At 38.5% G+C, this 26,335-nt stretch overlaps 1 protein-coding gene across 1 annotated transcript in view; it reads right to left on the bottom strand.

Moving 5' to 3' along the window:
- TAFA2 (TAFA chemokine like family member 2) overlaps positions 1–23,933 on the bottom strand; it is a 194,546-nt gene extending 170,613 nt beyond the window's left edge. Inside the window, exon 1 of the mRNA XM_055396149.2 lies at positions 23,828–23,933. Coding sequence (XP_055252124.2) covers positions 23,828–23,933 — 106 coding nt within the window. The remainder of the gene's footprint in view (positions 1–23,827) is intronic.
- Positions 23,934–26,335: the final 2,402 nt, after the last annotated feature.

Here is a 26,335-nt window from a genome sequence, read left to right as displayed (position 1 = left end):
GAGACAAATGAGGGAGAGGTAAAACTAGCAACATTTATTTTTAGAAACTCACCTTACCCACTGTGTGGAGAACTGACTAGAGTTGGGAAATTTGTAATGAGATAGGAAGTGCAATAGTTCAGAGAAGACAATAGTATTCTACAAGCAATGTGACAGCATCATTTAAAAAATATATTGCTGTGTGACCCAGGGAACTTAAACTGGGCCTCTGTAACAACCTAGAGGGGTACGGTGGGGAGGGAGGTGGGAGGAAGGTTCACGAGAGAGGAGACGCAGGTATACCTATGGCTAATTCATGTTGATGTCTGGCAGAAACCAACACAATATTATAAAGCAACTACCCTTCAATTAAAAATAAATAAACTTATCTATTAAGAAAATTACAAGATCTAAAAATAAAATTTATAGAATTCCTACTTTGTATACCCACATCCTTCAGGAAAGATGGAACTTGATCAAAGTAAAGATGAATAAATCTACAACAGAATGTGGACCAACACTTTGGAATTGAGAAAGAAACACGTGGAAATAAAAGAGAGCCTAACAAGATAAAGAGTATAAGAAAACTAAAAGAAAATGGCAAAATTTAAAACATTATCAGTGTTCTAAGATGGTGGATGAAAATAATACATTTAAGTAGGAGGCAACAACAAAATTTTAGAACAGACATCGAACTCAAGAAGCCTAGAAGTGGACAACCATCAAAAGAATTAGGGACAGGAAGCTTCAGGTAGGTCTGGAAAGGATAAAGCGTTGAGGGCTATAATTAGAAGCACTGATAAAAGCTGTCTGAGAAGCAATTAAATCTTTAATTACTTTTGATCAGTCTATGTCACTAGGGAGCTGTCTTACCTGCCAACTAGGCAAAAGCCTGAAGATTTATTTGAGGGGGAGAAAGACAGAGGTGGTCTGTCTGAACTGGGCAACACAAGACACAGCAGAGGTTGTAGGCGCCACACTGAGTGAACTACACAATGTTGATATGAAATGCACCTCCTCACCCTACCTGCTTTCACCTGTCAGCTCGCACAATCTCAGACAAGAGATTAAAGGATTCTTCTTGAGGAATCTGGCCAATCCAAAAGAAAACTTAAATAGACTAACACTGGAATTTCTCCAGTAAAAGCCTTGTCACATCATCTTGGACTTTCAAGATAGCACTAGTGGTAAAGAACCCACCTGCCAATGCAGGAGAAGTAAGAGATGCGGGTTCAATCCCTGGAGGAAGATCCCCTGAAGGAGGGCATGGCAACCCACTCCAGTGTTCTTGCTGAAGAATCCCATGGACAGAGGAGCTTGGCAGGCTACAGTCCATGGGGTCACAAAGAGTAGGACACGATCGAAGCAATAGTATGCACATCATCTTGCTTTGAATCTCAAAGTCCACAAGCCCCAGTAACTGACTCAGAGTAGTTTGGGGTTATCAGCTATCTGAGGAAACCTTCTATCATGGAAGAAAGAAACTAAAGGAGTTAAGTAGGGAAAAAATCTAAGAGAAAAAAGAGACTTTGCAAGAAGAAATACTCATAAATGGAGCAGGGAGCTGGGGGCAGGTGGTGCAAGGCATGGGCATGAGAACATTCATAAAACAAAAATAGCACGCAAAAAATAAAGTATAAAAGAATATATAAGATTTTGCACAAGTTTGGGCAATAAAGGTGAAGAAATCACCCAACCCCTCTCCTCCAAAATGAGCAAAAGAACACAAAGAATACAGAAAAATATTAGAAGACAAGTTCAGGAGGTCAAACAGCCAAATAATAGGAAATCCAAAAATTGAGCGAGGAGGAAAAAAGTGAAACTGGACAGAGATAGGAGCACTACTTAAATACAAATTGAAAGCAAGGTTATCTTTGAAAACTTAAGTCTAAGCTTGAAAAGATTCACTCAATAGTTAAAAGGACAAAACCTAGATATATATTGGCAATATATATTTTTTTTAATTTAAGGTGACCCAGGGATTGAACCCAGGTCTCCTGCATTACAGGCAGATTCTCTACCATCTGAGCCATCAGGGAAGTCCTAAATTAAAAGAAACTATGTTAAAAGGATTCGGGTACTCCACACCCACCATCACTCCACCACAAAGAAAAAAGAAAAATTACCCAGTTCAGTTCAGTTCAGTCGCTCAGTCGTGTCCGACTCTTTGCGACCCCATGAATCGCAGCACGCCAGGCCTCCCTGTCCATCACCAACTCCCGGAGTTCACTCAAACTCATGTCCATTGAGTCTGTGATGCCATCCAGCCATCTCATTCTCTGTTGTCCCCTTCTCCTCCTGCCCCCAATCCCTCCCAGCATCAGAGTCTTTTCCAGTGAGTCAACTCTTCGCATGAGGGGCCAAAGTATTGGAGTTTCAGTTTTACTTAGAATCAGTCCTTCCAATGAACACCCAGGACTGATCTCCTTTAGAATGAACTGGTTGGATCTCCTTGCAGTCCAGTAAAAGAACAAACATGGTTGAAAACACACATTGTCTGGAGTTCTGAAGCTGTGCTCCTGCATATTATATGCAAATGCACTGATCAGGCAAAATGTAAACTACTGGTAACAACACAAAGTGTTAATCCTTTATAAAGAGCTCTCAAAAAACAGGGTCACCTAATAAAAACAGTGGATAAATTACATGAAAGCATAATTAATAAAAAATATCAACAGTCAATAAACCAATAAAATTTGATCTTTAATAACTAAAAATTGCAAATTAAAACTGGATGAAATTGACAAAAATTAGTTAGAATGATAAATCTCAAGGACTCCAAATTGGTTTGGCCAAGTATTGACAATAGTGTGTAAGCTCTTTGCTGATGGGAATATGAATAGGGGTGTTTGCAATTTTTCAATACATATCAAAATGCACACATTTTAATGTGCAGCATATTAATAAATCAATCTGCCTGCAAGGCAGGTTTGATTCCTAGGTGGGAAGACAACTGGAGAAGGGATAGGCTACCCACTCCAGTACTCTTGGGCTTCCCTGGTGGCTCCAGCTGGTAAAGAATCTGCCTGCAATGCGGAGTACCTGGGTTTGGTCCCTGGGTTGGAAAGATCCCCTGGAGAAGGGAACAGCTACCCACTCCAGTATACTGGCCTGGAGAATTCCATAGACTGTATATAGTCCCTGGGGTTGCAAAGAGTTGGACAAAACTGAGAGACTTTCACTTTCACTTCGTGAATATATTATTACATATATTACATCATTTTAATTTTATCAGTGCTTCTTTTATACTTTCCAAATATTCTAAAATGAACACGTTATTTTTATAGTTAAAATACCATTTTTAAAACATGTTAAAATTTAAGCCATCTGAACTAGTACTCCATCACTGCAAATCTAGCCTAATAAATAGATATGGAAAGAAGCAATTGCACATATAAATGTTTACTGAGCTTTATTTTTACTAGAGGAAAAATAAACAGCTCTACTATCCAATTATATAGTATGTTTAAATAAATACTTTCACAGGAAAGATGAAGAAGTGCTCACAATATAATAAGAAAGAAGAAAAATCTATGGATACAGTATATTTCCAATGTTATATGAATAATATTTGAAAGTTAATAATTATATATGTATAAGATTACAGGTGTTTTAAATTTTCTTTTTTATATTTTATACATTTTCAAATTTTCTCTGACAACAGTGAGACACTCTATGTTCTGAAAAACTACGAACAATTTATAAACATTAAATTTGAAAACCATGTAAACTGAAATTATACAATGGATGTGACCAAGGTTTAAAAGTTATCTAAGGTTTTTAAACATCAATGAAAGAAATATTAAACTGTCAAAGGAATCAATGAATAACTCAAATATTAGAAAATTAAAATAATTCAAATATTAACTATCCAGTAACTGAAAAATATAAATTAAAATATGAATAAGACACTATGTCAGGAACTTCTACTTTAACAAAACTATTGATTTGTAGCCAAAATTTTTGGACTGGTGAGAAGCAAAGTTTTATATATCTCTGTGAAGGAATAAAAGGTAATTCGACAAATGTATAAATATTCCTGCAGCAGCTACCTGTCATTTTCTTTCAACATACATCTTTCTGTATTCCTGTCTGTATGGAAGTGGGTTGAAACCTTAAATACTAGATTCTTCAGACTTTCTTGCCAACTGGCTTCTGGCAAGATTCTGCACATGGTATTGTGGCAGCCACAAAGATGTATGCTTAGTTTTCCCTCAAAAGTACCCACTGCAAAGAACATAGTTGAGTGATGGTCTCCAGTAATTCCACCTGTGGATCTATAGTAGGATCCTGTCAAGGCCACACTTCATTTGGGCAGCAAGCAGGCAGTGACAAACAGCCCATTATGGGACTCCCTTAATGCTCCTTATGCTGCCAACAGGCAGCCTTTGTCCAGGACTCAGAACTGGCCTGGCCAAGACATTTTCAAAACTGCTGAAGTTTAGGGTTCTTTCTGCTCAAGCCTCCTTCCTTCTTTCTCTTCTTTCACAGGTGTCAAGCCTTCCTCCTGGTCTGAAGACTCACCCCATCTACTCCTGCTCCCTCCCTCTTTATACTTCAAAAGTATCCCCTACAATAATTGTGCACATTTAATTCTGTCCTGGAGTCTGCTTCTTGGAGGAAGGTGCTCATAAGAAAGAGGGAGTCCAATATTTTCTCCTGCTTCTGGCTTCAGAAGTGCTAAGGGAGATTGTGTGAATGTCTGTTGACTTCAGCAGCATTTGCTGAGAGTCTAGCAGCGCTGGAGGCCTGTGGGCTCTTGGAATCTCATGAGAGAATTGATTTGAGGCTTCTGGTTTAGAAGCAATGGAAGTGATTCCCAAAGAATCAGCAGTGCTTCAGCAGCCTCAACAACAAACACTATAAGCTGGAGCTGTGGGTAACTCTGGGCTTCCCTGGTGGCTCAACTGGTAAAGAATCTGCCTGCAGTGTGGAAGACCTGGGTTCTATCCCTGGGTTGAGAAGATCCTACTCCAATATTTTGACCTGGAGAATTCCATGGACCATATAGTTGTATAGTCCACGGGGTCACAAAGTCAGACATGACTGAGAGACTTTCACTTCACTGGGTAACTCCATTTTTCTTTTTGCTCTCCCATCCCTATGGGCAGTTATAGCTCTGTGTAGTTAACCAATCTCTGGATAGTAACATCACAATTCCCTGTTTCATTCTCCAACTCTTTCAACACTGTTGTAATCAGTTCCTTATTTTAAACCACTTACTGTGATTTCCTTTTTACTGAGTGAATGCTGAATGTAACAAACCTAATCCTTTCATTCTGTTTCACCTCAAAAGTTCTCACTTGTGTTAACTATGTAAATAAATTTAAAATGAACAAAATGTATTAATAAAATTTAATTAATTGATAACTAATATCAAATATAAATAAAAATTCTCACACAAATGTTTTTATATTAGTATTAACAAACAAAACAGTCTCAAAGAAATCTACAACAAAGATTTTCTTATGTGATTTAGGGTACATTATTACAATATTTTTTCATGTCCCAATTAAAAAATGTTCTTATGGATAGTTTTAGATATATAAAAAATATATCTAGATATATATTTATAAAAATAAGGGCTTCACTGATAGCTCAGTTGGTAAAGAATCCGCCTGCAAGCAGGAGACCCCAGTTCGATTCCTGGGTCAGGAAGATCCCCTGGAGACAGGATAGGCTACCCACTCCAGTATTCTTGGGTTTCCCTTGTGGCTCAGCAAGTAAAGAATTTGCCTGCAATGTGGGAGACCTTGGTTCTATCCCTGGGTTGGGAAGATCCCCTGAAGAAGGGAAGGCTACCCACTCCAGTAATCTGGTCTAGAGAATTCCATGGACTATATAGACCATGGGGTTGCAAAGAGTCAGACAGGACTGAGCAACATCCACTTTCACTTTAGATAAATAAGTAAATACACATCATTTGTTGCTATTTTGTTGCTGTTCAGTCACGTTCACTTACCAAGTTGTGTCTGACTCTTTGCTACTCTTATGGACGGCAGCACACCAGGCTTCCATGTCCCTCACCACCTCCCAGAGTTTGCCCAAGTTCATGTTCATTGAATCAGCAATGCCATTCAACTATCTCATCCTCCGTCACCATCTTCTTCTGCCTTCAATCTTTCCCAGCATCAGGGTCTTTTCTAATGAGTCAGCTGTTTGCATTAAGTGGTCAAAGTATTGGAGCTTCAGCATCAGTCCTTCCAGAGTATTCAGGATTTATTTCCTTTAAGATTGACTGGTTTGAGATGGTTTCACAGGTGAATTCTACCAAAAATTTAGAGATAAACTAACATCTATCCTACTCAAACTCCTTCAAAAAATTGCAGAGGAAGGTAAACAGCCAAACTCATTCTATGAGGCCACCATCACCCTAATAACAAAACCAGACAAAGATGCCACAAACAATGAAAACTACAGGCCAATATCACTGATGGACATAGATGCAAAAACCCTAATAAAATTCTATCAAACAGAATCCAACAATATATTAAAAAGATCATACATCATGACCAAGTGGGCTTTATCCCAGGGATGCAAGGATTCTTCAATATTCGCAAATCAATCAATGTGATACACCACATCAACAAATTGAAAGATAAAAATCAAATGATTATCCCAATAGATACAGACAAAGCCTTTGACAAAATTCAACATCCATTTATGATAAAAACCCTCCAGAAAGCAGGCATAGAAGGAACATACCTCAACATAATAAAAGCCATATATGATAAACCCACAGCAAACATTATCCTCAATGGTGAAAAATTGAAAGCATTTCCCCTAAAGTCAGGAACAAGACAAGGGTGCCCACTCTTACCACTACTATTCAACATAGTTTTAGAAGTTTTAGCCACAGCAATCAGAGAAGAAAAAGAAATAAAAGGAATCCAGATTGGAAATGAAGAAGCAAAACTCTCACTGTTTGCAGATGACATGATCCTCTACATAGAAAACCCTAAAGACACCACCAGAAAATTACTAGAGCTAATCAATGAATATAGTAAAATTGCAGGATATAAAATTAACACGAAGAAATCCCTTGCATTCCTATACACTAAGAATGAGAAAACAGAAAGAGAAATTAAGGAAACAATTCCATTCATCATTGAAACGTAAAGAATAAAAAATTTAGGAATAAATATACCTAAAGAAACAAAAGAACTATATATAGAAAACTATAAAACACTGGTTAAAGATATCAAAGATGACACAAATAGATGGAGAAATACACAATGTTCATGGATCAGAAGAACCAATATAGTGAAAATGAGTATACTACCCAAAGCAATCTATAGATTCAATGCAATTCCTATCAAGCTACAAGGGTATTTTTCAGAGAACTAGAACAAATAATTTCATAATTTGTATGGAAATACAAAAAAAACTCAAATAGCCAAAGCAATCTTGAGAAAGAAGAATGGAACTGGAGGAATCAATCTGCCTGACTTCAGACTATATTAAAAAGCTACAGTCATCAAGACAGTATGGTACTGGCACAAAGAGAGAAATACAGATCAATGGAACAAAATAGAAAGCCCAGAGATAAATCCATGCACCTATGGACACCTTATCTTTGACAAAGGAGGTAAGAATTTACGATGGAGAAAAGACAGTCTCTTTAACAATGGTGCTGGGAAAACTGGTCAACCACTTGTAAAAGAATGAAACTAGAACACTTTCTAACACGATACACAAAAATAAACTCAAAATGGATTAAAGATCTAAATGTAAGACCAGAAACTATAAAACTCCTAGGGGAAAATAGAGGCAAAACACTCTCTGACATAAATCACAGCAAGATCCTCTATGACCCACCTCCCAGAGTAATGGAAATAAAAGCAAAAATAAACACATGGGACCTAATTAAACTTAAAAGCTTTTGCACAACAAAGGAAACTATAATCAACGTGAAAAGACAGCCTTCAGAATGGGAGAAAATAATAGCAAATGAAGCAACTGACAAAGAATTAATCTCAAAAATATACAAGCAGCTCCTGCAGCTCAATACCAGAAAAATAAATGACCCAATCAAAAAATGGGCCAAAGAACTAAACAGACATTTATCCAAAGAATACATACAGATGGCTAACAAACACATGAAAAGATGCTCAACATCACTCATTATCAGAGAAATGCAAATCAAAACCACAATGAGGTACCATCTCATGCCAGTCAGAATGGTTGCTATCCAAAAGTCTACAAACAATAAATGCTGGAGAGGGTGCAGAGAAAAAGCAACCCTCTTATATTGTTGGTGGGAATGCAAACTAGTACAGCCACTATGGAGAACAGTGTGGAGACTCCTTAAAATACTGGAAATAGAACTGCCATATGACCCAGCAATCCAACTGCTGGACATACACACCGAGGAAACCAAAATTGAAAGAGATACATGTATCCCAATGTTCATCACATCACAGCTAGGACATGGAAGCAACCTAGATGTTCATTGACAGATGAATAGATAAGAAAGCTGTGGTACATATACACAATGGAATATTACTGAGCTATTAAAAAGAATGCATTTGAATCAGTTCTAATGAGGTGGATGAAACTGGAGCCTATTGTACAGAGTGAAGTAAGCCAGAAAGAAAAACACCAATACAGTATATTAACACATATATATGGAATTTAGAAAGATGGTAACAATGACCGTATATGCGAGACAGCAAAAGAGACACAGATATAAAGAACAGACTTTTGGACTCTGTGGGAGAAGGCGAGGGTGGGATGATTTGAGAGAATAGCATTGAAACATGTATATTACCATATATGAAATAGATCACCAGTCCAGGTTCAGTGCATGAGACAGGGTGCTCAGGGCCGTTGCACTGGGATGACCCTGAGGGATGGGATGGGGAAGGAGGTGGGAGGGGGGTTCAGGATGGGGAACACATGTACACCCATGGCTGATTCATGTCAATGTATGGCAAAACCCACCACAATATTGTAATTAGTCTCCAATTAAAATAAATATATAAATTAAAAAAAACAAAAAACGATTGCCTGGTTGGATCTCCTTGCTTTCCAAGGGACTCTCAAGAGTCCAGCACCACAGTTTGAAAGCATCAATTCTTTGATATTCTGCCTTCTTTATTGTCTAGCTCTCACATCTGTACATGACTACTGGAAAAACCATAGCCTTGACTATATGGACCTTTGTTGGCAAAAGTGATGTCTTTGCTTTGTAACAGTGTCTAGGTTTGTCACAGTTTTCCTACCAAGAAGCAATTGTCTTCTAATTTAGCATTTATTGCTAATTACACTACTAAGGGGGGGAAAATATAAATTTGAATATGTACTTATCGTATATGGCCCGTAGAGTTTTATTCAGAGAAATATACTTGAGGCAAATTGTGCACCTGTGAACCAAATGCATGTACGATAATGTCCACAGAATAATTGGCAATAACAGCCAATGACTGGAAAAATCCATATGCCCACCACAGTAATGGATAAATACATCACATGCTTCTCACAAAATGGACTCCTACGTCACAATGTGGATGAATCTCAAGAAAAAAAATGTTGACGGAAGAAGCAAATAACATTTTTTTAAATTGCCTAACATAGGATCCCAATTTAACAAATTTTAAAAACAGACAAAATAATCCTCTATAGTTAGGCATAAGAAGTCAAGGAGGGGTACCTCTGTGGGCAAAGGGTTGTAATCAGGAAGAGGGATAAGGTACTTTGGAGGGCTGGTAATATTTTATTTACTCTCCTGTTTGGCATTTTACACAATTGCTATCTTTATAATTGTTATTTTGAGCGTTCATATGTGTTTTGTGCACTTTTCTGTATACATGAGCTATCTTAATATTAAAAAGAGGAGCAAAATCAGGATATAAAAGGGTAGACTCCAGGAAAACAGCAACTTTATTTACATCATTTAAATCAGAATCACCAAGACCATGGTCACAAAAGAATTGGGCATGACTCAGTGACTAAACAATAACAGCAACACCAGCCCAGAACCACATAGTCTTTCACCTAGTCCATGTCAATAAATGTACAAATAAAAAACAAATGAATGAACAGAATGCTCTGAAATATGTTTAATGCATTCATAAATTAAATCAGATGAAAATATGCCCATATGCCATCTAATTAATTCTATGTGCACGAATTATGGGTAACTTGATTTCTCTTCTTGATATTTTTCTTTCTTACCAAAGCTTCTCAAAGAAACATGCATTACTTTGAAAATTCAATAAAATAAATAATAAAATGTATTGCTAAAAGTCGAAAGTAGAGTCAGTTGTTGTTATGGCCATTTTTCTTTCTCTTAGGCCTTTAATTGTTCTCATAAACAAGGCCCTTGAAACACTATGAATTATAAATCAGGGTTCTTAAATTTTGGTGTACATCACAGTCAACTCTAAACCAGCACAAGAGAACATAGTAACCTCCTAGCTAAATTAGATCAAACAATTTTAACTGAATATGACCCCAAAGGATCTGCTCCAGCCACATCCCCTGTTTAACTGCACACACCATCCTCCTTGCTTGATGTCCTTGAGACACAGTGATCTTATTTTTGCTCCAAAGCATTCTCTTCCTTCGTGTTTTAGCACCTTTGCACAGGCTACTGACCCTACCTGGATGCCAGCTCCTACTCTCCATTTAGACCTCAATTCAAATGTCTCTTCCCTAGAAAAGACTTTCCTGATTGCCTTCCACCCATTTTGTACTTTATATACTCTTATCCTGAATATCTCTAAATACTTTAATTCAATTTATGATTAAATATCTATTTGCTCAATTATCAAATTGATGTTTTTCACACCTACTATTTTCTAAGTTCACAGAGCATGGACCAAGTTTGTGCTGGTCACTTATTAACCTTCAGAGCCTAACCTAAAACCCAACACTTAACAAATACTCAATATGTATTTTGTATATTTCAAAGTGAGAAAAGGAGGTCACAAAATTTCATACAGTTTTTGAAAGGGTAACAGTGGTTATTTTGGAACATGAAATTATGAATGACTTATTTCTGCCTCTTTTGCTTATCTATACTTTTAAAATATCAATTATTGCTGTTGTTCAGTCACTCAGTTGTGTCCAACTCTTTGTAACCCCATGGACTACAGCATGCAAGGCTTCCCTGTTCTTCACTATCTCCCAGAGCTTGATCAAACTCATGTCTATTGAGGCAGTGATGCCATCCAACAATCTTGCCCTCTGTTACCCCCTTCTCCTCTTGCCTTCAACCTTTCCCAATGAGGGTTTTTCCAATGAGTCAGTTCGTAGTGTCAGGTGGCCAAAGTAATGTCATCAGTATATTTATTGTTTTGGAATTAAAACAAATTTTGTTTTAATGAAAATATATATATATATATATATTTTTTTTTTTTTACTGGGTAACTGGTTGGAGAAATGAGTAAACTATCAAATGAACCAACAAATAAATCAAGAACTACCAAAAGAAAAAAAACTAAATGGCTGCTCTCTCATGTAGGCTTTAGGCTGAAAATCACAGTTTAACTTTTTTGTGAAAAAATTTCATTTAATCAAAAGTTCCAACTCAGATTAGTAATCACCTAATATGACCTGAAGGGTAACATATAATCAAATGAACTTTAAAAAAATATGTGTGTGTTTAACTCTCATCTGTGTATACCTCACACTAAATACAGATCACTTTCCAACTCAAACATTCAGTGATGATTCATTCTATCTAGATTTAGTTTGGATATGATGGTTAAAGGAAGAAAAGGCAAGAAAACAGTCTTTTAAGATTAATGACTATGTTTTTCTATTGGGAACTTGGCATCCTAAACTGAAATATTTCCTCTCTGATCTCCACTATCTGAAGCTATACCTAATGTAATTTCTTCCAAGGGAAATAGTGCTTATACTTTTTGATTGGCAGTCACAATGCTCTGAGTTAATCACTACACCCTTCCCAAAATGCCCAGCCTGAAACAACTGTGAGAATTTAGGAGAGAATATCTGGAGATTTGTCCGTGTGTGAGGGACTTTTAGTGCCCAAAGCTCAGAAGACTTTATTAAGCAGGCAATGACATTTTCTGATTTTTAGATATCTCATTTTTCAAATACAAGTATTCTCCAATTGGTTGCTCTTGAGAACACAGTGCTATTGCACTGGTTTTGTTGTTTTATCTCCTACACTTACCTGTTCTGTGATGATCTCATCTCTTACCACTCTCTTCCTTACATACTCTGCTCTACGCACAGCAGCCTTGCTACTCCTCATTCTCCAGGCATGCTCCTACTTGGAGGCATTCGTACTGATTTACTGTTCTGCCTGGAACATCCTTCCTTCAGATATTTTCATGGCTAGTTCCACTGGAAACTTTAGGTCTTACCCAAAGGGCTTATTTAAAACTACAGTCCCTCTTGAACAATTCTCCTACTTCTTTCTTCCTTTCTTTTTTCCATAGCATTTATACTATAAAACTGTTTTCCTTTTTATTCTATCTTCCCACCTCTAAGACAAAAACTCCACAAGTACAAAACTTTTGCTTCTTATACGTACTGCTATATCCTCAGTCCTTATTGTGGGTACTCGAAAACTATTGAGTAAGACATATTTTCCATCAGAATTATTCAGTCTAAAATATTCCTGTGAAAACTACCAACAGACTCTTTGAGTCTAGCAACCCTGGTTCCCAGAAAGGGAAAGCGTGTACAAGGGGAAACTTAATAAGAGTCCTATTAAACATACAGCTTCAGTCGCTGCCTCCTCAGAACCGTATAGGACTCTTGAGAGTCCTGTGGACTGCAAGGAGATCAAACCAGTAGATCCCGAAGGAAATTAACACTGAATACTCATTGAAAGGACTGATGCTGAAGCTCCAATAATTTGGCCACCTGATGCAAACAGCTAATCCATTGGAAAAAACCCTGGTCCTGGGAAAGATTGAAGGTAGAAGGAGAAGAGGGTGACAGAGGATGAGATGGCTGAATGGCATTAGCGATTCAATGGACATGAACTTGGGCAAACTCGGGGAGATGGTGAGGGACAGAGAGGCCTGGTGTGCTCCAGGTCATGGGGTGGCAAAGAGACAGACACAACTAAGCAACTGAAAAACAACAGCCCATAGACGAGCAAGAAAAAAAAAGGGAGTTAAATAGTGATGAGGTTAATGACCTCAATGGTCACAAGGAAGAGGGTAGTTGCTATCTACCAGGACAGAAGAACATAGGTTAGGCTCTCAAATGGTCCACTGAGGTATTTCTTGGCAACCCCAATGGCCAGTTACAACCATAAATTTTTAAGTGTGTAAGTACAACAACCCCAGAATTAAGAGCATGATAACACAGAATTTAGAACCCTCAGCTGTGAGGTCTAGGTAAATCATCAAGGTAAGCCTTCTAGCTGAATAGGAAGGAGATAGGAATCTAATGGCTAAGGAAGTGGGCAGATAATGAGTATCAGCTAAGGCCTTGGTATCAACTGCATTAGTGATGGTCCCACAATTCCTCCTCAAGTAGGTGTTCTTGGAAATTGTAACCAACAAGAATCTTTGATAAACTTTGCTTGGACAGAGTAAATTTAAATAAGAAGCAAGCAGATCTGAGGGGTAAAAGATACATAGCTGTTAGTTCATTACCAAGATCCTTTTTATCAGCAGTGCACCTTACCCACACTTGCTGTGAATGGTGAAAATGAATTAGCTCAGTCGTGTCCAACTCTTTGTGACCCCATGGACTGTAGCCTACCACGCTCCTCCGTCCATGGAATTTTCCGGGCAAGTGTACTGGAGTGGGTTGCCATTTCGTTCTCCAGAGGATCTTCCCAACCCAGGGATCAAACCCGAGTCTCCTGCATTGTAGGCAGACGCTTAGAGCTCTATCACCTGCTAAAGAGAAGCGACTTCCCCAGTAGGGTTACTCCCTACCGTGTCTAATATGTCAACAATCAGTGCCAAATGGACACAAATGTAGAAGAGGCTCTTTATCTCACCTCAAGGAGGGATCAACTCTGTGGAGCAATTTATGTTTTTGAGCCACCTGAAGGACTTGACCAGGCTATTCTCCAGCTGAGACCCTATTTGTGCTCAACTTTTGTCTCCAACTCTATCCTGCTACACTTGCTCTCCATATCCTGAGGGTATTCTTTCTATAAATCACATAAATAAGAATTCCTGACTTGGCTCTGATTTTAGAGAAGCTTACCTAAGATACATGGCATATGCAAATCAACTCTAGAAGAATGAATTCTAAATATAGACCTTAAAAACTCTCACAAATATGATTCCAATAAACATTAGCTCACAAAATTTTAAAAGCACAAAACCCTAAGATAAAGTACTATGAGTGAGAGTCATGAGGAGGAAATTGCAAAAATTTCATAAAACAGAAGCATCAAATTTTATATATGTGTGATATTTGATATATACTGCATAAAAAGAAATATAAACTAAGCAAATAAAGAACAAATATTATCAAAAGCCAATCCAAATTGTAAGAAAAAAGAGTTTTTAGTAGCATGTAATAGATGAAATTAAGACTCAATAATTACATGAAAGAGCAGATTAGACTGAAGAGAACACATAATTAGTTTGGTAGAAAAAAAATATTTGAATTAGTACTGCAGAATATAGCACAGAAAGACCTGAGGTTGTAAAATATAAGAAATTGAAATACATGCGGAGCAGAGAGGGGAAGCTGGCATACATATAACCACAGTTCTAGCTCAGTAGAGATATAGAAGGAATATCTCAAGACATAATATCTGAAATTCTTTCAAAGGTCATGAAAGACACCAATCCACAGATTCAGGAAGTCAACTAAATCCCAAATAACACAAAGAAATTCACTACCAGATATTTATCGTGTCACATGGAATAAGACTTCCAAGATTTGATTTCTTCTCCCAACAGTTACTAGCTAGGCAACTTGGGTCAAATTATTTAACTTTTCTTTGCCACAGTTTCTGTGGTTAAATAATAGTACCTACCCTATAGATTGTCATAAGGATTAAATGAGTTCATATCTACAAAGCTGTTAGAATAGAGCTGTTGGATTTTTTTATATTCATCTGTATTACTTTTACCTTGAATGCTCAGACAAAGTGCTCTGGATCAGAGACAGATTTCTTATTAATTATCTCAAAATAAAAAATGAAAATAAGCAAACAGGCCTCCTTTGCTCTAAACCTAACCTATGATGAAAGCCATGTACTCTGTGGGAGATAGAGACTTCACTCTTAAAAAGCCCACACAAACTCCCACATGTTCTGGCACCCAGTGCAGGAGTAGTAATTTGATAGAAGCCTGAGCTAGACCTAGCAGAGTTGCCTGGAGAGGCAGCGACTGGCTGCAATTCACCCTGGGGACATAGACATTCACAGTAGCCACATATGGGAGCTTTCTACCACATGGACACTGCTGCTTGCAGCTGCCATCATGGGATCCTCCCTCTGGGTCATTAATGCCCAGACCTGGCCCCACCCAACAGTTTGTAGACATCAGTGCTGGAAGTTCAGTTCAGTTCAGTTGCTCAGTCATGTCCAACTCTTTGCGACCCCATGGACTCCAGCACACCAGGCTTCCCTGTCCATCACCAACTCCCAGAGCTTCCTCAAACACATGTTCATCAAGTCAGTGATGCCATCCAACCGTCTTATCCTCTGTCATTCCAGTGCTGGAAACCTCAGGCCAAACAACTAACTGGTTGGGAACACAGTCCCATCCATCAGCAAACAGACTGCCTAAAAACTTCCTGAGTTCACAACCACCTGTACACTCAGCACTTCCTGAGTCCACAGTGCCAGAAAGCCAAGACCCAGCTCCACCTACCAGTAGGCCAGCACCAGTTCCTCCCACCAGGAAGCCTGCACAAGCCTCTAGACCAGCGTAATCCATGATGGGGCAGCCAGCAGATGTAAGAAAATCAGATTCTTCAGGCTGAGGACCTAGTCCACCTCATCAGGCCAGAACCTACCCTGGGACCAGTGGGGACCCAGCTCTGTAACTAGCAGGCCAACACAAGCTTCAGGACACCATGAACCATATATGCAACTGTGTCAAGAACCAGACCCCTGTCCATCAATGATCTGACACCAGCTCTGGGATCCCTGGAACCTGAAGCCAGACTCTAGGACTGATCTCACTACCTGCCAGTAGTCTGACACTAACTCCAGGATTTGGATTCATTCACCAGTAGGGGATACGACAGTCCCAGAGTCTTCTGGACTCTGACTCCAACCACCAGTGAGCTAATTAGCCTCAGGGCATCCTGGGGTTCTGCAATCAGCTGCCTCCTGATCAGGTCCCACTAGCAAGGCAGGGTCTGATAATCATCTGGGCCAGGAGCCAACAAAACCCACCAGACTGCCTGCATAGTCAATCCACCACAACAGAAGGACCTAGGCAGCCCTCTTAGAGGGAATCTCAAGAGCATATAGTTTAGATGACGAGAGAAGTATGCTGCTGGTTGTTTTGATACAACTAGAATGAATAATTCTAAAATTTGTATTGAAACACAAAAGACCCTGAAGAGCCAAAGGAATCATGAATAAGAACAGAACTAGAGGAGTCACACTTCCTGATTTAAGACTATGCAACAAAACTACAGCCATCAAATTAGGATGGTACTGGCACAAAAACAGACATATATCAATAGAACAGAATAAACAGCCCAGAAATAAACCCATGCACCTTATGGTCACTAATCTATGACAAAAGAGGCAAGTGTATGTAACAGAGAAAAAATAGTCTCTTCAATAAGCAATGGGAAGATTGGACAGCTACAAACAAGTAAAGGAACAGAATTAGAAATTTTTCTCACACCATACATAAAAATAAAATCAAAATGGATCAAAGACTAAATATAAGATCTCAAACTATAAAACTCCTAGAAGGAAACATAGGCAAAACACTCTTTGACATAAATCATAGCAATGTATTTCCAAATCTCTCTTAAAGAGCAATGGAAACAAAATAAAAAATAAACAAATGGGACCTAATTAAACCTAGAAGCTTTTGCACAGCAAAGGAAGCCATCAACAGAACTAAAGACAACCTATTACATGGGCAAAAGCATTTGCAAATGATATGATAGATAAGGGGTTAATATTCAAAATATAAAAACAGCTCATACAACTAAAAAAAATACAATTTGATTAAAAAATGGGCATAAGTTAATAGACGTTTTTCTGAAGGAAAACACACAGATGGCCAAGTGGTATATGAAGGGATGAACATCACTAATCACCATGGATATGCAAATTGAAATCACAATGAGATACTACCTCACACCTGTCAAAATGGCTATCATAAAAATGATCACAAATAATAAATGTTCACAAGGATATGGAGAAAAAACAAGTTTTGTACACTGTTGGTGAGAAGGGGAATGTAAATTGGTGTACCACTATGGAAAACAGGATGGAGTCTCCCCCCAAAATGGAAAAATAGGTCTATCATATGATGTAGCCATTCGACTCCACGGTATTTTACCAATATAGCCAGAGAAAACTATATTTGAAAGGACATGCTCCTAATGTTCATTGCAGCACTGTTTACAATGGGCAAGAATTAAAGCAACTTAAACATCCATAGAGATGAATGTATAAAGGAGATGTGGTATGTATACACAGTGGAATACTACTGAGTCATAAAAAAGGATGAAATTGTGTCATTTGCAACAACATGGATAGACCCGGAGGGTACTGTGCTTAGTGAAATATGTCAAGAGAGAGAAAGACAAACATTGTATGTTATTAAAATAAACAAATGAATACAGTAAAACAGAAACAATCTCTAAGATATAAAGAACAAATTAGTGATTAATAGTGGGGAGGGGAAAAATAAGGGTTGGGGATTAAGAGACACAAACTATTATGTATAAAATAAGCCCTAAGGATATAGTGTATAGCACAGGCAATGTAGCTAACATTTTATAATAATGTTAAATGGAATATAATCCATAAAAATTTTGAAACGCTGTGTTATATACCAGAAACTAATCTAGTATTATAACTTAACTATACCTTAATAAGAAATAATTTAAAAACTTTCTTAATACTACTTTGAAAACCCATTTGACAGAATCTGGCAAGACTGAAGATATGCAATGCCCCATGATCTTAGAATTTTACTCATTAGAATGTGCCCTTGAGACACTCTTGCACATGTGCAACAGGAAAGAAATACAAGAATATTCATAGAAACTTAGTTCATAATGACAAGAAGAACACAAAATACTCATGTATGGACTGTAACCACCAGGTTCCTCTATCCATGGGGATTATCCCAGGAAGAACACTGGAGTGGTCTGCCATGCCCTTCTCCAGGGGATCTTCTCAACCCACGGATTGAACTCAGGTCTCTTGTACTGCAGGCAGATGCTTTACCAACTGAGCCACTAGGGAAGCCCAACAAAATACAGAGCAACATTAAATAATAATAATAATATTAACCAAATATAATGAATGTCACAAATATATTGTTGGGCAAAAGAGCAAATTACATAAAAACAGTATAATACTATTATGTAAATCAATAACAAAATTCAGCAGCATGTCATTTGGGTATATACAAATACATGGGAAAACTATAAATAAAAGCAAAGGAATTATAAACACAAAATTTAGAATAGGGACTGTCTTGGGTAAGGAGGCAAAGAAATGAAATTAGAGTAGAAGACACATGTTCAAGAGAATTAGAAATGTTACAGTGGTGAGCACACTTGTGTTCTTTTAAGAATATGTCCTAAATATTCAGTTCAGTTCAGTCACTCAGTCATGTCTGACTCTTTGCGACCCCATGGACTGCAGCATGCCAGGCCTCTCTGTCACCAACTTCCGGAGTCCACCCAAACCCATGTCCATCGAGTCGGTGATGCCATCCAACCATCTCATACTCTGTCATCCCCTTCTCCTCCTGCCCTAAATCTTTCCCAGCATCAGGGCCTTTTCAAATGAGTCAGCTCTTCGCATCAGGTGGCCAAAGTATTGGAGCTTCAACTTCAACATCAGTCCTTCCAATGAACACCCAGGACTGATCTCCTTTAGGATGGACTGGTTGGATCTCCTTGCAGTCCAAGGGACTCTCAAGAGTCTTCTCCAACACCACAGTTCAAAAGCACCAATTCTTCTGCACTCAGCTTTCTTTATAGTCCAACTCTCATATCCATACATGATCACTGGAAAAACCATAGCCTTGACTAGATGGAGCTTTGTTGGCAAAGTAATGTCTCTGCTTTTTAATATACTATCAAGGTTGGTCATAACTTTTCTTCCAAGGAGTAAGCATCTTTTAATTTCATGTCTGCAATCACCATCTGCAGTGATTTTGGAGCCCAGAAAAATAAAGTCAGCCACTGTTTCCACTGTTTCCCCACCTGTTTGCCATGAAGTGATGGGACCAGATGCCATATTGAGTGTTGAATGTTGAGCTCTAAGCCAACTTTTTCACTCTCCTCTTTAGTTCTTCTTCACTTTCTGCCATAAGGGTGGTGTCATCTGCATATCTGACGTTATTGATATTTCTCCCTTCAAGCCTGATTCCAGCTTGTGCTTCCTCCAGCCCAGCATTTCTCATGATGTACTCTGCATATAAGTTAAATAAGCAGGGTGACAATATACAGCCATGACATACTCCTTTTCCTATTTGGAACCAGTCTGTTGTTCCATGTCCTGTTGCTTCCTGACCTGCATACAGGTTTCTCAAGAGGCAGGTCAGATGGTCTGCTATTCCCATCTCTTTCAGAATTTTCCACAGTTTATTGTGATCCACACAGTCGAAGGCTTTGGCATAGTCAATAAAACAGAAATAGATATTTTTCTGGAACTCTCTTGCTTTTTCCATGAAAAAGCAGATGTTGGCAATTTGATCTCTGGTTCTTCTGCCTTTTCTAAAACCAGCTTGAACATCTGAAAGTTCATGGTTCACATATTGCTACATATACATTAATTAACATAGTATGTATGTGTCAAATAATATGTAAATTATACTTATTAGATGTAAAATAGTTTAAAGAAAAGGAACATTTGCATGGAAAATATAAAAGGAAGAAAGAAAGGAAAAGGGGAAAGAGGAAGAGAAATTTTTTCTAAATTCTTCCTCCAAAATATTCTTTGTAGGATGGAAATGGATCAGCAAAACAACCCAGATGTCATTTCTATACTGTACTGGGTTTGGCACTTTGAGTAGTTTTTCTGAGTCAATATACAATCTCATATGTTCAAGAAACATTCTTTCTTCTTTTTTTTTTATCAAAAAGTAAGAAAAGATCTTTGTTTTGAGGTTAGCACAGAACATAGCACAATTTATAAGTTCTTAAAAGCAGCTCTAAAAATTGTATTCAGTATTCACTATGGAACAGTCCTTATGACTGATTCTCTTAGAGACCCCACCACTTGGCTTTGGAAATGAGAAAACATCCTTATCATGAATCCTTGTTTTGCTGGACTGACACTCACAATTACTATGAATCTCTCCCATTTCTCTAAATTATATTTTTATAGACTGGGAAGGTACATTGGGATGACCATCCATGGGGACCATATGGATGATGTGTCTTCTCTAGTGAAGTCCAAATCAGGGGGCCTGGCCCCAGTAGTTTGCCGATTTTTAAAAGGTGAGTATTGAAGGCTGCAGTTATAACTAGACATGGAACAAATGACTGGTTCAAAATTGGAAAAGGAGTACATCAAGGTTGTATATTGTCACCCTGCTTATTTAACTTACATGCAGAGTACATAATGCAAAATACCAGGCTGGATGAAGCACAAGATGGAATCAAGATTGCAGCGAGAATATATCAATAACCTCAGAGATGCAGATGAAAACACCCTTATGGCAGAAAGTGAAGGAGAACTAAAGAGCCTCTTGAGGAAAGTGAAAAAGGAGAATGAAAAAGTTGGCTTGAAGCTCAACATTCAGAAAACTAAGATCATGGCATCTGGTCCCATCACTTCATGGCAAACAGATGGGGAAACAGTGGAAACGGTGGCTTACTTTATTTTGGGGGGCTCCAAAATCACTGCAGATGGTGACTGCAACCATGAAATTAAAAGATGCTTGCTCCTTGGAAGAAAAACTATGACCAACTTATACAGCATATTAAAAAGCAGAGATATTACTTGGCCAAAAAAGGTCCATATAGTCAAAGCTATGGTTTTTTCAATAGTCATGTATGAATGTGACAGTTGGATCATAAAGAAGGTTGAGTGCCAAAGAACTGATACTTTTGAACTATAGTGCTAGAGAAGACTCTTGAGAGTCCCTTGGACTGCAAGGAGATCAAACCAGTCAATCATAAAGGAAATCAATCCTGAATATTTATTGGAAGGACTGATTCTGAAGCTGAAGTTCAAATACTTTGGCCACCTGATGGGAAGAGCTGACTCATTAGAAAAGACCCTGATACTGGGAAAGATTGAAGGCCGGAGAAGGGGACGAGAGAGGACAAGATGGTTGGATGGCATCACTGACTCAATGAACATGAGTATGAGCAATATCCAGGAGATGGTGAAGGACAGGGAAGCCTGGCATGCTGTAGTCCATGGGGTCTCAAAGAGTTGGAAAGGATTGAGTTACCGAACAACAATTTAAGGCTGCATTATTCTTCAGTTTGGTTCACTGTAGCCAATTTGGAGGCATGTAAATAACATCACCCTTAACACCTTTTTAATATTATACCTGCTGCTGCTAAGTCACTTAGGTCGTGTCCGACTCTGTGCGACCCCATAGATGGCAGCCCAGGAGGCTCCCCTGTCCCTGGGATTCTCGAGGCAAGAATACTGGAGTGGGTTGCCATTTCCTTCTCCAATGCATGAAAGTGAAAAGTGAAAGTGAAGTCACCAGTAACCCTTATTTAACTTTCCTTTCAAGGAGTAAGTGTCTTTTAATTTCATGGCTGCAATCAGCATCTGCAGTGATTTTGGAGCCCCAAAAAATAAAGTCTGACACTGTTTCCACTGTTTCCCCATCTATTTCCCATGAAGTGATGGGACCAGATACCATGATCTTTGTTTTCTGAATGTTGAGCTTCAAGCCAACCTTTTCACTCTCCTCTTTCACTTTCATCAAAAGGCTTTTTAGTTCCTCTTCACTTTCTGCCATAAGGGTGGTGTCATCTGCATATCTGAGGTTATTGATATTTCTCCCGGCAAGCTTGATTCCAGCTTGTGCTTCTTCCAGCCCAGCGTTCCTCATGATGTACTCTGCATATAAACTAAATAAGCAGGGTGACAATATACATCCTTGACGTACTCCTTTTCCTATTTGGAGCCAGTCTGTTGTTCCATGTCCAGTTCTAACTGTTGCTTCCTGACCTAAAAAGCAGAGACATTACTTTGCCAACAAAGGTCCATCTAGTCAAGGCTATGGTTTTTCCCGTGGTCATGTATGGATGTGAGAGTTGGACTGTGAAGAAAGCTGATCGCCGAAGAGTTGATGCTTTTGAACTGTGGTGCTAGAAAAGACTCTTGAGAGTCCCTTGGACTGCAAGGAGATCCAACCAGTCCATTCTAAAGGAGATCAGTCCTGGGTGTTCATTGGAAGGACTGATGCTAAAGCTGAAACTCCAATACTTTGGCCACCTCATGCGACGAGTTGACTCACTGGAAAAGAGTCTGATGCTGGGAAGGATTGGGGGCGGGAGGAGACAGGGAAGACAGAGAGTGAGATGGCTGGATGGCATCACCAACTCTGTGGACATGAGTTTGAATGAACTGTGGGAGTTGGTGATGGACAGGGAGGCCTGGCGTGCTGTGATTCATGGGGTCATAGGGAGTCGGACACGACTGAGCCAATGAACTGAACTGAACCCTTATTTTAAATTTTTAAAGCTTTATTTGTGGATCTGTGTGCTATACTAAGGAAAAGAAGAAAACATGCACAGTGGGGCAAAAATAAGATTGTGAATTATGAATAAACTTTTTCCAAAATTCATATTTTGAAAGATGACTTATTTTTGTTTGTTTTAAACACAGGTGGGAAAGATTTATAAGTGTTTATAAGTGTCACACCACATCTTTCCCCTCCCTGGCATACTTCTTCCATGTAATGTTAATTAAATGCACATGTGTAACTATTTTATGTGTTAAAAAATTCAAGGTAGCCTTAACTCTAATCAAAAATAAGAAAGTAAGTAGCTAATCTATGGACTTTACAGAGGAAAAAGAACTAGATTGTAAAATCATATTTCACAGAAAAATCTAAATTGACTTTTCGGGTTATGAATACTTAATTATGATAGGAACAGTCCAGAAATAGCTGGGACTTTTAATTCATTTGGGAAAAGGTATTTATTCACTATACTGAGTCTCATGCTCAGGACAAAGAACAGAAAGAGGTATAATTTTGAGCTATCAAGCTTAACACACATCTATAAAACAAATATCCTCCCTCCCCCTGTTTCATGGCAGGATTGAGCCTGCTTAATATCATACTAGTGGTAAAACCCAAATAGTGGCCTAAGATATAATCTGGCATGAAGAAATATGACCTACAAAAAGTACTGAAAGGAAATTCACATGTATACATATTATTAAGATAAGTATCATTAAAGATGCTTTCATTATTGTATAATTGCACATTGAAACTCCTCTTTGTTGCCGGTCAACTCAACATTTTAACATCTTAAAAACGGAAATGGTAAGAAGAAAGCAGATTCACGATTCTGTACTCTTTGAATATTATTTGCAGAATGACAGTAATTTTGGAAACATTTTAATACTCATTCATTCCCTATCAAAGCCATATTAGGAATAAGTCTCTCTGCATCTTCACTTGAAAAGAACTGCAATGGGCAGACCCATATTTAATAAAAGTAACTCACCAGTAAAGGCAAAACACAATAGTCTGTATTAAAGACCATTTCCTTCCATAGACAGTGAGGAAGAAATGAGAAGACTTACCTTTATGATGGTTTGCGCTGGATACAACTTTCCCCCACAAGGTTACAATAAATATTATTATTAGCAGTTTTCCTTTTGTTACTTTCTGTAAGTATCTCTTACTCATCCTGCAAAAAATAACAATAATAAAAATCTTAAGTATGTGAACCCACTGTTTTCCACTATAATCATGGTACATTTACAGCTTCCTATGCCAGCAGATTTGGAAAACTCAGCAGTGGCCACAGGACTGGAAGAGGTCAGTCTTCATTCCAATCCCAAAGAAAGGCAATGCCAAAGAATGCTCAAACTACCGGACAATTGCCCTCATCTCACACGCTAGCAAAGTCATGCTCAAAATTCTCCAAGCCAGGCTTCAGCAATATGTAAACCGTGAACTCCCAGATGTTCAAGCAGGTTTTAGAAAAGGCAGAGGCACCAGAGATCAAATTGCCAACATCCGCTGGATCATGGAGAAAGCAAGAGAGTTTCAGAAAAACATCTATTTCTGCTTCATTGACTATGCCAAAGCCTTTGACTGTGTAGATCACAATAAACTGTGGAACATTCTGAAAGAGATGGGCATACCAGACCACCTGACCTGCCTCTTGAGAAACCTGTATGCAGGTCAGGAAGCAACAGTTAGAACTGGACATGGAACAACAGACTGGTTCCAAATAGGAAAAGGTGTACGTCAAGGTTGTATATTGTCACCTTGCTTATTTAACTTATATGCAGAGTACATCATGAGGAACGCTGGGCTGGAAGAAGCACAAGCTGGAGTCAAGATTGCTGGGAGAAATATCAATAACCTCAGATATGCAGATGACACTACCCTTATGGCAGAAAGTGAAGAGGAACTCAAAAGCCTCTTGATGAAAGTGAAAGAGGAGAGTGAAAAGGTTGGTTTGAAGCTCAACATTCAGAAAACAAAGATCATGGCATCTGGTCCCATCACTTCATGGGAAATAGATGGAAAAACAGTGGAAACAGTGTCAGACTTTGTTTTTTTGGGCTCCAAAATCACTGCAGATGCTGATTGCAGCCATGAAATTAAAAGACGCTTGCTCCTTGGAAGGAAAGTTATGACCAACCTTGATAGTATATTAAAAAGCAGAGACATTACTTTGCCAACCAAGGTCCGTCTAGTCAAGGCAATGGTTTTTCCCGTGGTCATGTATGGTTGTGAGAGTTGGACTGTGAAGAAGGCTGATCGCCGAAGAATCGATGCTTTTGAACTGTGGTGTTGGAGAAGACTCTTGAGAGTCCCTTATACTGCAAGGAGATCCAACCAGTCCATTCTAAAGGAGATCAATCCTGGATGTTCATTGGAGGGACTGATGCTAAAGCTGAAGCTGCAATACTTTGGCCACCTCATGCGACGAGTTGACTCACTGGAAAAGACTCTGATGCTGGGAAAGGTTGGGGGCGGGAGGAGAAGGGGACGACGGAGAATGAGATGGCTGGATGGCATCACCGACTCTGTGGACATGAGTTTGAGTGTACTCCGGGAGTTGGTGATGGACAGGGAGGCCTGGCGTGCTGTGATTCATGGGGTCGCGGAGAGTCGGACACGACTGAGCGACTGAACTGAACTGAACTGATGACATCTTAACACCTAAATTTGCATTTCTTATATTAAAATACTGTTCATTATGAACAGAAAAATATTTAAAGTTTTCCAAACAAAGTACCTTGATACAATGCAAGAGATAAGAGAGGCCCTACCTCTATCAACCTTGTTTCACTCAATGGCAGCTGAAATCAACCAGAAAAACATTACTATTTTTCTCTCCATATAAGTATAGATTCAACTTATTCAAAAAATTCAAGGCACAGCTGTTTGAATGATCTTTAAGTAAGTGATTTGTTTTTACTTTTAAAAAATCCTTCTTCAAAGCCAAGTCAAATGGTCAGGGTAAACAGTTTAGATAAAATGTATTTGATGAATTCCTGCACAGAATAAAGTCACTTCAAATCTAGTATTTCTAATGTGCTTTTTAAAAGTCACTTTACTGTACAATATCACTACTGCTGAAACACAAATTTCTTAACATTGTTTGAATCTACCATGCTGTACTTTATAAGCAGAAGAAAAATGAAATAGCAACATAACATTTTCAAGTTGAGACTACAAAACAGGAAAACAAAGCAATGTTATAATAAAATAATAACTACCCAAAACAAAAGTTTAGCACCTACTTTCTGTAGCACTGAATACAACATTGTTGCAACTATTCTTCAGGACAAATTTGGGATGGTGGTATGTCTATCCTCATTTTGTAGATGATGAAGGACAGAAATTACATTAAATTTGTGTTTGCTGCTGCTAAGTCGCTTCAGTTGTGTCCGACTCTGTGCGACCCCATAGACGGCAGCCCACCAGGCTCGCCCGTCCCTGGGATTCTCCAGGCAAGAACACTGGAGTGGGTTGCCATTTCCTTCAATGATAGAGTAAAAACTCAAACACCAAACTGCCTTAATCTAAAATCTTTACATTAACTATTATATTGCTAAGGGGTAAGCAAA

The sequence above is a fragment of the Moschus berezovskii genome, chromosome 6 (assembly GCF_049115385.1).
Source record: "Moschus berezovskii isolate FMDL1 chromosome 6, NW_MosBer_1.0, whole genome shotgun sequence".
Taxonomy (NCBI): domain Eukaryota; kingdom Metazoa; phylum Chordata; class Mammalia; order Artiodactyla; family Moschidae; genus Moschus; species Moschus berezovskii.
The sequence above is the reverse complement of the archived record's forward strand: the minus strand, read 5'-3'. Positions and strand labels throughout refer to the sequence as shown.